Source organism: Choloepus didactylus, chromosome 5 (genome assembly GCF_015220235.1).
Source record: "Choloepus didactylus isolate mChoDid1 chromosome 5, mChoDid1.pri, whole genome shotgun sequence".
In the NCBI taxonomy this organism is placed as follows: domain Eukaryota; kingdom Metazoa; phylum Chordata; class Mammalia; order Pilosa; family Megalonychidae; genus Choloepus; species Choloepus didactylus.
In genome coordinates, this window is record NC_051311.1 from 125,988,542 (window position 1) to 126,002,602 (window position 14,061).

Sequence of the window (14,061 nt, forward strand, 5' to 3'; positions counted from 1 at the left end):
CTAACGTATATGCTATTTGATTCTCTGATGCTTAAGCTCATATCTATTTTTAGTGATCCAGTGAGAACCTGTAGGCAGTGAGATAACTTTATCTTTAATCTTCATTGATTGAATTAGTTTTGGTTTGTCCCTTGAGTGTTTTGTATGTGTCTGACAGCCCTATTTGGTAAATGAACTAAATAACTTTTCTGTGAGAAATCAAGTTGGAAAAAACATAACTTCAGTTTGAACTTTCCCAAAAGGATTTATTTTTTAAAAAATCATGGGTCACTATGGCAGTATACAATATTGTTTTCATACAGGTATATTTGTAACCAAATGAAAAAAAAAGCTATCATAACATTAAGGCATAATCTAAGCAGAATGTAGATCAGTGCTTCTGTATTCTCCAAAGTCTTCTAAGATCTCCTCTGATTTCCAAATCTCAAGGCCTAACACAGAGGGAAGTTTTTGCAGATTTTATTTTTCTTTACAATTCAGTCTTCAGCAATTTGAGTGCTTTCTTCATGTTGTCGTAAACTAATGGAGGAAAATTGTAAGAGTGAAGATGTCACCAGTAACTATATTAATATTTATAGTCAAACCCCAAACACGGTACTCCATTTATTCTTTAATGGGGTGTTTTTTTTCATAGGGTAAATAGTTGGTAATCTTATGGTAAATGCGTTTTTTTCCCTCCTAAAATGATTTGAAATGGCTTTTGTTACAATTCAGGTCTCTAGCATGTTCTTTACTTCCCAAATCTTCCTTTTTCACTCTCCACTTTGAAAAGTAGCCCTTTATAAATTCCAATGACAGAAAATAATTTTGGCTAATTTAGAAGTAAATTTTAAATCATGTGAGAAATATTTGTTAGTAGATGTTTGCAGCTACACAAGTTATTTTGGAAGGAGGTGGAATATAATAATAAATGATAGCAAACCAAGTGCTTTACACATAGGAACCTCCTTTAATCGTCATAAAAATTCGATTAGTATTTCATTTTATAGAACAGGCACAGTGAGGTTGAGTAGCTTGCTCAAGGTAACACAGTTAATATGTGATGGTGCCCAAATTCTGGATCACTATTCTTTCTTCAGCAGTTCATGAAAAGGAGGTATGTGATCTATTAGCTCATGTGATGGAAGGCACCAAGCAGCTGCTACCTTCTGCAAGTATTTATTACATGCCTGTTCTACCAGGCACTGAGATTGAATCTGTGCAGGTTACCAGCCTTTAAAGAGTCCAAAGTCTTAAGATACATGCTATTTTCTAGAGAATGGCAAACAATTGTGCTCCCTCTGATCCTCCCAGCAGCTGCTGCAGACATTGCTAACTAATAATGATAGTCTTTCCTGCTTCCCAGACACAACCTCATATTCTTTCCCAAACATTATGTTCTAGGTCAGCATTGCCGCATAGAACTTCCTGTGATGATGGAAGAATTCAGGGCCTGTGTGCTGAGCACAGAGATGTAATGTAGTTAGTGTGATTGAGGAAATACATTTTTAAATTTAATTTTATTTAAATAGCTACATGTGGTTAATGACTACCACAGGCAGCCACTACTAATTGATCAGAATTGGTTCCTAGGATGAAATCTAATTTTATTCCCAGAAGGATTAATCAGATGTCACATTTAGGAACAGCCTCCTATTTAAGTACCTTGTCTGCCTTAAGTCTCCAACAGTTTTTTCCTTCATTTTTCCTATTGATCTTCAAAATGGAACTTGAATACAATTTAATTCAACTTCAAGAAACTAAACTAGGTTATTTCACTTTTGTTATTTAGTATGCAGATTACCACAACTATTGCACTCTTTTTTTTTTTTTTTTTTTGTAGAAGGAATTACTAAGAGAAAATAGGAAAGGCAGTTAATATTATGTAAGGTCATAGAATTCTTTTGGAAAGAAGATACCTAATCTAAATAATAAAATAATTCATCTTGTGAGCTCTTTGATCTCAGAAAACAGAGGTCGAGTGTGAGTGTGCTTTGCCCGAGGGCACAGGTCTAGTTAGGGTCAAACTGGTTTCCCGTGTCCCAGAGCAGAGCTTTCTGTCACTTCAGCATGTTCAAAGGAGGTAACACTTACGTAGAGCTGTATCTGAAGGTTCATAAGCATAGAGTCGATTTGAATATCTCCCAGTGATGTCTGCTCTAACTGTCAGGGACGGGTCTGCAAAGACAAAACAAAAGGGAATGGAATGCTTTGTTTCCATGTAGCCCCCCATTACGTGAGGAAGCCTGTGCAGGCATTTCCTGTGAAAGGAACACAGCGTGTGTCCCACCAGATCAGAATTCTACTCCATCCGCTCAGCTACCCAGTAGCCAAAGCATTCAACAGCTGCACATTGCCATTTGTGAAAAAGGTCATGAACTTTGCTGTTCTCCTATCTATAGCAGCCTGAAAACAGAATGATAGGTATTTCTGGTGTGGTGTTCTGTTTTTCGGTGAAAACATCGGCATCCTCTAATTACAGAAATATTATAAATTCTTGAAATGTATATTGTAGTTGAAAAGTGTTACCAAGAACAACCTAGATGATTAGATACCCACATCTGAGACTTTTTTTTCACAAAAGTTTTTTTTTTTTTTAAATGACTGGAAGAATGCAAACCCCTAGGAACAGCAAAGGGCAAAGAAGCTTGTAGTGCCGCTCTTTCTTTTCTACTTTACTGCTAATCATCTGCATTTTAAATATAGAGATGGAATAGTCTTCTTAGATATACATATATTCTTCTGGTTCTAAATCCAGTTTTTCATGCTTTACATTTAACATTGTTATCTAATTAATGAGAAAAAAAGTATTTAAAAATAAGGTGCATCCAAAGGGGAGTTACCAGGACATGAAGGGGTCTGGAAACCTTGCCTTGAGAGAGATGATGGGAGGAGCCTGACGGGTGTCCTGAAAATTGATGATAGCTACAGGTGAGGACCATCTGCATGCAAAGTTGATGCACTTGAGTGCACAACCTTTCATTTCAGAATGTGGGAGCAGGACTAACAGACATGCATTATGATAAGCAGATATTCATTTCTTCCACAAATACTGAAGACCTACTCTATTGCTACCGGACCCGAGGTTTATCACCCTGGCTTCACATTGGAATCACCTGGAGAGCTTTAAAAACTACGGACACCTGAGTCCCACCCCCAGCGGTTCTGATTTAATTGGTTTGAGGTGTGGCTTGGGCAGCAGCTTAAAAATCCTCCAGGTGATTCTAACGTGCAGCCAGAGCAGAGAACTGCCAAGCCAGAGCAAGACGCCGTGCCTCGTGGTTGTTCTTTGGACTGAAGGTATGGAATGTGGGTTAAAATTCTCGCAGACAAAAATACTGTAAAAAGAATTCTTGTACAGGGTGAGGCCAGGTGACTTTTAAGGTCCCATTCAATTTAAGGATTCTAAATGTTCTGAATTGTGACAAATGTATAAAATAAGGGCTCTAGTTCAGACTTCCTCATTTGTTTCCTTTCACTTGGTTTTCTCTCCTGCTATAACAATTTAATGTAAACTTTGGTGAATGACATAGGTGGACCACTTAGCTGGGGTGAGTTCTGCTGGATGTAATTAGTGATTGTTTTTAAATCAGTGTGACTTTTCAAACTCACTTCATTCATCCAGTCATTCAACAAGTATTTATTGAGAACATTATATGTGCCACGCTGGGAAGGTGTTGAGCAGAAATATACAGCCCTTGCCCTCACAGAGGTTGTATTCTTGTGGTTGAAATATGTGCTAAATCATCACCCAATGCAGGCAAAATTATAATTGAGGAAGGTGCTATCAATGAGAGGAATGTGGTGCTATAAGAGCGTATGGTGAGGATTTGACCAGGTCAGTGAGTGGGGAGCTAACTGGGTGACATGGGGGTGAGGAGAGAGAAGCAGGAAAAGCCTGCCAGCGGAAGAAACAGCTATGGGGACTATCAGTGGCAGGAGAGAGCATGACTCCTTTGTTTTCTTGTTTTGGTTTGTTTTCCAGCTCATATTTCTAACTTCCCTAAAATTACTTATCAAAGATGTCAGAAAGAAATTCCAACACGTAAGGTGAAACTGCCTAATTACAAATAAATATTTGCAGACCCTATGTATTCAGGACAATTATAAACAGCAGGATGCTTCCCCCTCAAAAGTATTTGTGGCAGAAAATGAAAAAATTAGCAGGTGAGAAAAAATGGTACCCATGAAAATAGATAGATGCTCACATTTTCTAATGAGAACATGTTATGAAACTCAAAGGTTATACCCCTTGCTAGAGCTTAATAGTGACATTGATTATGGTGGAGCAGGGGTTAGAGTGGGGAGAACCCAGGACAGAATGTGGTAGTGCATGGGTGATCTTCAGGGTGTTTCATCGCCTCATCTTCACTTACCAACAAACATAATCCTGGGTACATACTGGCCGTCTGGTGAAAGGTGCTTGTCAATTGTTTCATACTAAGATTAAAACAAAATAGCAGCATTTAGTTTGTCTATTCAATTATTTTCAAGCTTGTTAATTTAAAAAAATGTGTCCATTACTGGGCCAGGTGCCTTCAGATACCTTAAAGCACATTTTCTACATTGAGTTTCTAATTTAATTGGAGAGACAAGTTACATGCCTGAATTAATAAATAAGAGCAGAATGTGAAGTGAAGGGCTGAATGTATGTGACAGACAAAGAACAAAAATGTTTATGAAGGGAGAATTTCAAGGGAGCTATAGTCATCAGGGATGAGATCTTGGATGAGGCAGAGAGGAGACAGACTGATGAAAAAAGCAGAAGTCATTTTTGGAGAAATTATTGAGAGAAACACAGGACATTTGACAAACATTCACCTACATTTATCATTTCTTTCTGCAGCATTTTATTTATCAAGATGTAGCACTTGTTTTTAATGAATGCAGAGTCTATTGGGAGATATAGACAAGAAAGCTAGTATTGAGGACCTGGTGGGTGAGATGTTATGACAGGATAAGCAGGTGCAGGGGGTGCCCAGAGCAGGACACTGAGCAGTCTGCAGACTCAAGGGGGACTTTTTGAAGAGAGTAATGAACAATCTTAAAAAATCAGAAAACCAGTAGGAATAAATTCCGTGGAAAGGGAGAAGGCCACTCCAGGCAGAGGGAAGAGCTTGTGGAAAGGCACCGAGAGGAAAGGCATGGTACTTTCTGGCATGTCCAGTTGTTTGGGAAGGACTGAGGTGTGGGGGATGCATGAGGGGAGTGCTGAGAGAAGGTGGATGGCCTTGCATGCCATGCCACAGTGTTTTCAATTGTTCAGAAATAGATGAGAGCCACAGAAGGGATGTTAGAGGTACGAATGTCCCAACCTGGTCTTTGCAGCAAATACCCTGAGAGCTACGTGGTAATTAGAAGGAGTTTATCTTGTGGGCAGGGAGCCATGTAGTAACACAGCAGTATACCAGGCAAAAGTGAAGAGTCTTACACTAAATTAGTGGGCCTGAGTTCATAGGGAAGAGTCCAATAGCAGGGATATTTAGAAGTTACAAGCACAGGGCTTCTTGGATGATTGGCTCTTGGGGTGAATGGAAGAGTCTACTCTAGAATAGGGCCACTTTGAATGAAATAGAGATTAGAGAAAGAAGTGCCATTTGAAAAGCGTGTGGCAAGGCGGTAAATTCAGTGTTAAATATGTTGAGTTTAAGTCAATTATGGAATATCTGGAACATGGTTGGATACACAAGCTTTGTTGTTGAGTGCTTGGGTAAGATGTGGGAATTCTGAATGTGAAGGTATTGATTTAAGGCCGGGTGTAGATAGTCACTAAGACAGAGTATGAATTCTAAAGAGAAGTGGTTCAAGGACAGATTCACAGACTCACCAGCATTAAGGGAGGAAGAAGGAAGAGGAGCCTGTGGAAGGTGGGGGAGGAAGCAGAACTGCTGGGGCAGACTGTTCTTTGAGGAGCCACGCTGTGAAGAGGAAGGGGGAGTGGGAGCCTGGGAGAGAAAGGGAGTGAGGAAGTGAAAAGACAACTTGAGATATTTGGTTAACTAGAATTGTTTTTGTTTGTTTTTACAAGGTAGGACCTGTTTGTATACTGAGTAGAAGGAACTTGCAAAGCAAGGAAGTTTGAGAATCAGGAGCGGTGGTGGCAGTGAAGTAAGATGGGTGTGAGGATAAAGCACACAGGGCTTGATTAGATTTGGACAGCCAGAGAGCTGACTTCCACAGAGAGAGGGAACAAGGAGTAAGAATGAGTGTGGATCTGCCAGAACCGGAGGAGGGGCACAGGCTATTTGCATACAGAAACATTTTGCAACACGCAAAAGCCTTCCAATTATTACAGCACTAGAAAAAATCCTGACCATGGGTGTGTTTTTCAGAAAACCTAAAGTTGTTAGTTATAAATAAAAACATAGACATACAAGATAGATTGGGGAGAGAAAAGATAATTTATTTTACTAATCTATGAGATGGGATATTTGGACCTGATCCCAGTTAATGCACTATGACTATGAGGTGTATGAAAAATGAATCATGCCTTTCAGATCACGAGCATAGGAGAAATGTCAGCAATGATGAAAAGTGAACTTACAATTAGATTGAGGAGGATAAACTGCTCTGCCAATTTCTGGATTTCTTTGTTTTCAGCAAATGCTTTCTTTAAAGCTATAACATAACAAAAGCTCATTAAGCACCCATATCGTCATTGGTTAAAGCATTGTTCTCTATTATATTTTAAGTTGATGAAATTTTTAAAGCAACATTCTACTTTGCCCTTTCAGAAAATGATCAGTGAATGATATCTATGCCATTGACTCTCTTCACTCTTTTTCATTCACACATTCATTCATTCATTCATTTACTTATCCTTTCTTTTTCAGTCCATATTTATTGAGTGGCTCTGTGTGATAGGCACTGTTCTAGGCAATGGGGATAGAGCAGTGAAAACAAAAAAAACAATGTGCTTTCTTGTGGAATTCAACTACTTGTGTGGGACACAGACCATAGACAGGTAAGCAAATAATTTCAGGTGGATATATGTTTTCTGAAGGAAATGAAGTGAGGTAAGGGATTTGTGAGCTGTGGGGTCCTCAGGGAAGACCCCTTTGAGGGGGGGACTTGGTGTGAGGTAGATCCATTCTAAGGTCGTGGGGTAGGTCACCCCGGGCAGAGGGAACTGCAAGGGCAGTAGCCCTGAGGAGAGCCTGGGTGTCTGAGGAACATCCGCAGGCCAGGACGGATGGTGTGGAGAGAGCAAGGGGAGAGAGCCAAGGAGGGAAGGACAGCCAGGGGCCGGACCAGGTAGGCCATGGTCAGGAACTTGGATTTAATTTTACCTGTGATGAGAAGCCACCTAACTCACAAGTGATAGAATCTGATTTATGTTTTCAGCCTCATTCTGGCTTCTTTGCAGAGACTTAACTATAGGTAGGCCAGTTAGGTGGTTGGGACAGTATTGTCGGCAAGATGTGATGTTGGCTTGGACCAGGGCAGTGGCAGTGCGGCAATAGGAAGTGGCTGGATTTTAGCAGGACCAGCTATCTAATATATACTAGAGCTCCTTGTTCAAATGTTAAGGATTTTAAGATAACGATGGCAGAGCATTAAACCAAGTGTGGGCCGTTCTAAGTGTGTGGCCCTTAGTTTAGGGATAGTTAGTTTTAGGATATATTTTAAAGGTAAAGCCAACAGTAAAGGCTGACTCCTAAGAGCCTGGTTTTCAAATATGCACTAATGGTTAATAAAAAACAAAAACAAAAACCATGAAATTATCTGAAGTTACTTTAAAATCTGTTTTTACTACATAAAATGTTCTTCTTTATTCAACTGAGCTAGGTGCTAAGCATACAAATATGAGTCATTCAATTCTTGCATTTAAAGCTAAATGCCTATAAAAGAAACCATATTTTCATGAATTAATTACCTTGGCTGTGTGGGCATTCATCCAAGTGATGAATAATCATCAAAGGTTTGTTGCTTTATAAAAGAGACAAAGAGATTGAATAATTTTTAATGAGGTAGGATTTCACGTACAGCTAAATATCACTAGATGGTGCTCTTGAGAGCTTTTAAGAGAGTTCTGTATAACTCTTGTCTTTACCTTGTTTTGGATTTGTATAAAGCTTCTTCGTATGTCTGAGTCCAGATGAGTTGATCACCCCAACCTAGAACAAAATGAACCGGTATATTTGAAACTAGTGTAATTTCAAACCCAAAGCTGTTGAAAAGCAATGATAACGTCTAGGATAAATATACATGTGCTACAAAAGAAGAAAAACCTCTGGTGAAAGAGATAATTATAAACTATAATAACTGTAAAAACCTATGAACCAAAATATGGTCAGCACACAAGTCTCAGTGTCAAGATTTAGGAAATCTTTTCTGGTTAAGTAGCACTTGAAGCCAACAAGAAGCTGATGCCTACCTCTGGAGAGAGTCTGGGGTAATTTGAGATGAGGGTCCTTTGTGTCCTTTTTAGCTCCAGGTTTTACTGTAGTATCTTTGGCCAGGGTATAGGAGACAGCCACAAGGAGCAAGAATGCTGATACTGAAATCTTCTCCATAGCAAATCTGATCTGCCAATAAAAGCCAATAAAACAAAAAAGGATTAGCAGACTTCAGTGTCTTCAGATTGTCACAACACTGGGGTATAACAGGAACTGAGGCTCTGCTGAGACTGACCACATGCTGATGATTTCCCTAAGAATATGCACAGTATGTCTGTCTGTCAACCCGTCTGTCTGTAAACCCATCTCTAAATAGATATAGATATATAGCTATAGATCTATATAGAGATAGCTAGATATAGATATACTTTAAGGTATATATATTGATATATGCATATACTCATATAGCTAGGGGAATTTACATTTAAATTTATATTGAAAAAATAGCACTGGAAGGCACCTTAGAGGTGCCTCCTCTTGTCTTCAATTTATAGATGAAGAATCAATCTGAAGTTCAGAGAGGTGAATGACTTGTGAGATGGGTCTAGAACTAAGGCTTCTAGATCTTACAGTTTGGCAGTGTTTGCCGCCATTTTCCTGCCCTGAAACAATTACCCTACACACATACGCTGCTTTAACCTTCAGTTAAATTGAGGACGTTGCAGATGAAGAATAAGGACTAAGTAAACTGACTGCTTGTTTCATTTAGAACCTGTCAACATTGCCACTTAACTGAAAACTCTCTCCTCACAGCATCTCCCTAGTGTACTTCTACTCAAACTCTATATTAACTCTGAATTGAGTAAAATATGTCAAGCAAGTTCTTCCAAGTGATATGATTCTTTGATTCTCCATGTGGGTCTGACTAGGTAGATGGTTGTATCTATCTAATGCACAAAAATATTCTATGGGATTCATGACGGAGAATAAACCCATCTGTTAAATTCTTTTTTTCTTTTCACAGTTAATTCTTAGGAAAAATTACATTTTTGCTGAAGCAGATGCCCATGATCAGGGAAGTGAATGGCAAGATAAGTTCCCTGAGTGAGGGAGTGAGCTAGCTAGCATAGTGAGTTGCACAGACAAGTCACTAAGGTTCTCTGGGTGGCGTAACATGTGAGGCTGGAAACTTGGGATTCTGGTAAAGCTAAAACTGAAATTGGTTAAAAAGAAATATGAAACAACAGCACTGAACTATGAGATTGGTCTCGATTTTGAATTAAATCAAACTCTGCAAAGGAAACAAGATGAACTATCATTGCTTAGTGTTTTTAAAGGAGCAAGTTCCTCATGATCCAAGAGATTGAGTGGGACCTTTACTAAGCGTTAGCTGGTTATAAAAAAAAGTCCTTGCTAAGTTACCAAATCCGAATGACACCTTGTATTAAACTGACCAACTATTATCCAAGTCACCATATGTGGCCACACAATGTCTTATTAAAAAAAAGGTATAAACAAAAAGCAGAGACACTTTCTTCATTTACTATACTCATAAATATGTGAAATGCCAGTATCATTTTTTGTCTTCTGGTATTCTATAGAAACAACTCAAGTGTACTACAGTTCAATGCTACCCAGCTTACTTAGTTTGAAGACTTCCTTTTATGTTAAAAAAAAAAAAAAAAAATCAGGAACTTCTTTGTAAAAATAATTGTACTTTCAGAATGCTAGTTGATTCAAAATATATCATGACAAATAACTACTTTGAATTTATCAACATTTACTTTTGTATTTTATTTATAACAATAGCATCTATGTATAATTGAGAAAAATAATAAATCGGTGGTGAAGCATTTTATTTATTCAGTTCTTATTATGACAGTTCTTGTGCCATGGCTATTAGGACCCCTTGCAACAGCTTTACAGGTTGAAACTTGATATATTATCTGTGTTTTATGGCAGGATGACTCAAAGAAGCCTAATGTAACTCCTGCTGTACAAACACCCTACTCTAAAGTAACTTTCTGAGTTTTACTCTACCAAGTTTTCATAATCAAAATATAATGCTCTGCAAACTTCTTACATCAATGTCCTTAAAACAGGATGCTAATCATGGAAGATATTGATAATTTTGAACATGCAGACACCCTGTATAAAACCAGTACTCTTTTCTGGTTGCTATATCCCTGGTCTTCCTATCTTTAACAAGGAATGAATTTGTAGGAAGTTTCAGTGTCCCTGTTCATAAATGCTTCAGTATAGCAATCAGTTCTCTCTTCGGACAGACATTCCCATTGAAGAAGCAACAAGGACAACTTTACACCAGACAGAGAAAGAAAACTCTTTTCCAATTTGAAATGATACATCCCAAGTGGGCAGTTGAGCTGAGGTCTCACAGTTGAGGGGTCTGTGGCCTTTGGGAGAGAAGCTGAGCATTTGATGTTGACTAAGGACACGTTAACTGAGATGCAAATTCATGGATGAGCTGGCCCTTTCCCAGGTTTAAAACCTCGTAAACCACTCTTAAACCTCCTGCTTCCTAAAGAAGAAAGCATTACTTTGAACCAGCTCAGGAACACAACACTGCATCTCTAGCCAAAGAAAGTCCCCGGAAAAGGCTTTGGTGGAAATTCCATTATTCTCTCCCTAAAGTTACTGCTCTTGGAACTACCTTGCTTTTCTCTCCCTGACAATTGCCTGAGACTTTACTCCGCAGTTGAAGGCCAAAGCTCACTCTATCAAGCTCCCTTTCAAAGCCACTGTCAGGAGACTTACCTGGATTTCTCTACTCACCTGCCTTACGTGAGCCAGCCAGGAAGCAGTCCAAGCTTCAGTGTGTGTCCCTGAAGCCGATCTCTATTTATGCACCGAAGCACACCTGAATCCCACCCACTAATCCTGTATTTACATGTTGCTAACTCGGAAACTAAACTTCCTTTTCCCTAGTGGTTGTCTTCCCTGGGTTAAAGTGTTCCTTGTTTTTAATTATTAAAAAGCAAAAGCTGTGCTTTTCAGTATGTTTTTAACTGTGAAAGTGTATTGTAAAAAGCGTTGGAAAAGATGGGCAGAATGCCAAATCCAGACAAGCTTTAAATGAAGACATTTGATTTGCCCCAAGGCTGATTTGTCTTTACGTGATTGGATGGAGTTTGTGGTTTGTAGATTCTTTTTTCCTCCCCCTGGGACAGATTGCCTTTATTTAGTTGAACACATAAGAGATGAATCACAATTCTAGCCTCATACAGTGATATGACCTGCAGTATTCCATTACAGTACAAATTGTTTTCCACAGTATACTTCCCTCTTTCTGGTAAAGAAAATGTACACTCACTATAGGTTTGAAAAAAAAAAAGTACAAATCAAGCACACATATATTTCAAAACTGAGGAAGTTATTGAAAAAAAAAGAATACCTTAACACTATGAGCTCTTAATAGTTCCTGTTGCCTGTATGAAGTAACCTCCCCACAAGGAATTCAAGGATATTTCATGATATTTTCTCATTTAATGGCAAACTTTCCTGTAAGGGATGCAGGAAGCCATCTACCGAGTTTTCAGACCTAGAAACTAAGGTCCGCCACTATATTTTTTTCACTCAAATTGTGCAATTATTAACTAAGGATTTTAAGACTAGAATTCAGACTTCCTGTCAGAAAATTTCAAACCTGTGTCTTGTTAATGAAGTTATGTGCAATCCTTAAAAATTCAAAATGAAGAAATCTTTAACAGAAATTTAACTGAGATGCAAGCCCTAAAAAAATAACTTTGAAATGAGTTATGATCATAATATTTCAAAACATTTTAAGTATCAACATTTTTTCTGATAGAGCCTTAAATTCTCTGGACCAAACAGTGATTTCCAAAATATTGAGTTTTCTTTCAGCTCTAAATGAGTTTATAGACATAATTTCCCTAGGAGTTTGAAAACAGTGATTTGAGCTAAACTCTTAAAACTGGAAAGGTCCTTATCTCACACAGTTGTCCAACTAGCCATTAGAATATTCAATTCAACTCCCTCATTTTGCATGTGAAAAGATGGAACCATCCAAAGATTAAATGACTTGCTGGAGGTCCCACAACTAGTTTGGGGCAGAGCTGGGACAAAAGCCAGGGTCACCTCTCATCCATCACTTGCTGCGAATGAAAAGTGGATGGAATTTGGGGCCACAGGATTCAGAACAATGGTTCCTCACGCTTGTTCACTTGATGATCTCAGAGACATCATTTAACATCTCTGAAATTTTGATTTCCTTATCTACACAATGGGGATAATATTACCATACACAACTTTCGTATTAAATGAGTTAAGGAATGAGAAGCTATTTGGTAATTACAAACATTTCTGATTTGTTATAACTAATTATAATGATGAAATGATTATCCCATCATGCTGACTGTATCTAATTTCATGTCAGCAAAAATCTCAGTATTGAGCATAGTGGCAAGGCATGGCAAGGAAGCAGTAATTACTAGGACATACACTCCCAAACCGTGGTGACTGTGACATCTTTGGAACATGTCTTGGTGCGAAGCAACTAGGCTTTTGCAGATGATATGAGTGTGCCTTGATAGAGATGGATGAGGTTTTTGTGTTTTTTAAAAATATGCTATTAAACTTCATTACATTCAACAGTGATGAATTATGATCTGTCTTGGGGACTTCCCTGATATTTTAAAAATCTGTTCTAGATATTTTTGATTCACTTTTCCCTGGGTGGGGTTTGATAATGTGATAATGTGAAATTTGATGAGTGAAACTAAGATTGGTACCAATGACTCTGAAAATGGCCCTAATTAAGTGGATTTTATACCTTTGTGTTTTAGACACTTATGTCCTTTATAGTTCTGTAGGCCTTTATTCAAGCATATTTTTAAGTGAGTTACTTCCTATTTTGAGTGAAATTTGGAAACTTATAACAATAGTAAGCATTTATTGAGTATCCAGTATGGATTAGATACATCAGGAAATACTCAAATAAAGGAAATATTTTATTTATTCACTTAGTCATTTATTTCTTCAGCAAATATTCATCAAATGTTACGCAGCAAATATTATACCAGTGCTAAATATATAAAGATAAAAAAGACAGGGTCAGTTTATTGAGGTAGCCAGACACATTAGATAATTGAGATTCAGTGTGATAAAACTATGCTATGGGGAAACACAAAGGAGTTTAAGATATTTCCCTGCCCTCAGGCTACTTACAGTCTGATTGAAGTAAGACAGAACCATACTAAAAAAATAACCATTCACATGAGATAGCATGTTTTAAGGGACAGGTGAGTGGCACAGACACCAGGTATTATTTGATAGATTACTATCCCACTAGAATGCTCAATTTTGTGGTAAACGGCAAGGTTTCCAGAAGGAGATAGTGATATGGAATTTGCAAAATATGTTTGTGGGAAAGTAACGGACCAGCCTAGCTGGAGTGAAACTCATCTGGGAAGCTCGCAGATGATACGGTTGGAAAGATATTTGGGCTATTTGTCTGAGACCTTGAATGCCATCCTAAGGAATTTAGACTTCACCCTAAAGAGGAAGGGTTCGGTATGGTTAAGGGGGCAAGCTGTAGCTTCAGATTGCTTTGAGTTTGAATCTAGCTTCATGACTATTAACTCTGCTACCCTAGGCAGGTTACTTAGTCTGAGCATTAGTCATCTCATTTGTAAAGAGGGGATAGCAAGACCAACTTTATAGGGTCTGTAGGAAGATTATTTAAGATGATACTGGTATAGTGAGT

General features: G+C 38.3%; 1 protein-coding gene across 3 annotated transcripts; it reads right to left on the reverse strand.

Moving 5' to 3' along the window:
* Positions 1-219: 219 nt before the first annotated feature.
* AGR2 (anterior gradient 2, protein disulphide isomerase family member) lies at positions 220-11,276 on the reverse strand. 3 transcript variants are annotated; one of them, XM_037836840.1, is made up of 8 exons: positions 11,112-11,276; positions 8,357-8,502; positions 8,033-8,096; positions 7,856-7,908; positions 6,524-6,597; positions 4,356-4,419; positions 2,074-2,157; positions 220-519 (listed from the first exon to the last, which is right to left on the reverse strand). In XM_037836840.1, exons 2-8 carry the CDS (start codon positions 8,493-8,495, stop codon positions 470-472), a joined length of 528 nt encoding a protein of 175 aa, XP_037692768.1. In that variant the 5' UTR covers positions 8,496-8,502; positions 11,112-11,276; the 3' UTR covers positions 220-469. The 3 variants fall into 3 exon arrangements, with proteins under 3 accessions (XP_037692768.1, XP_037692767.1, XP_037692766.1); XM_037836839.1 differs by having other exon boundaries at positions 8,357-8,507; positions 11,094-11,275; XM_037836838.1 differs by having other exon boundaries at positions 8,357-8,507; positions 11,112-11,273.
* Between the last annotated feature and the right edge of the window lie 2,785 nt (positions 11,277-14,061).

Coding starts and splice junctions, on each gene's coding strand:
- AGR2 (XM_037836840.1), bottom strand. CDS start 8,495: ATGGAGAAGATTTCAGTATCAGCATTCTTGCTCCTTGTGGCTGTCTCC. Junction 7,909..8,032: donor TTATACAAATCCAAAACAAG/GTAAAGACAAGA, acceptor TCTTTTATAAAG/CAACAAACCTTTGATGATTA. Junction 6,598..7,855: donor TGAATGCCCACACAGCCAAG/GTAATTAATTCA, acceptor GTTATGTTATAG/CTTTAAAGAAAGCATTTGCT.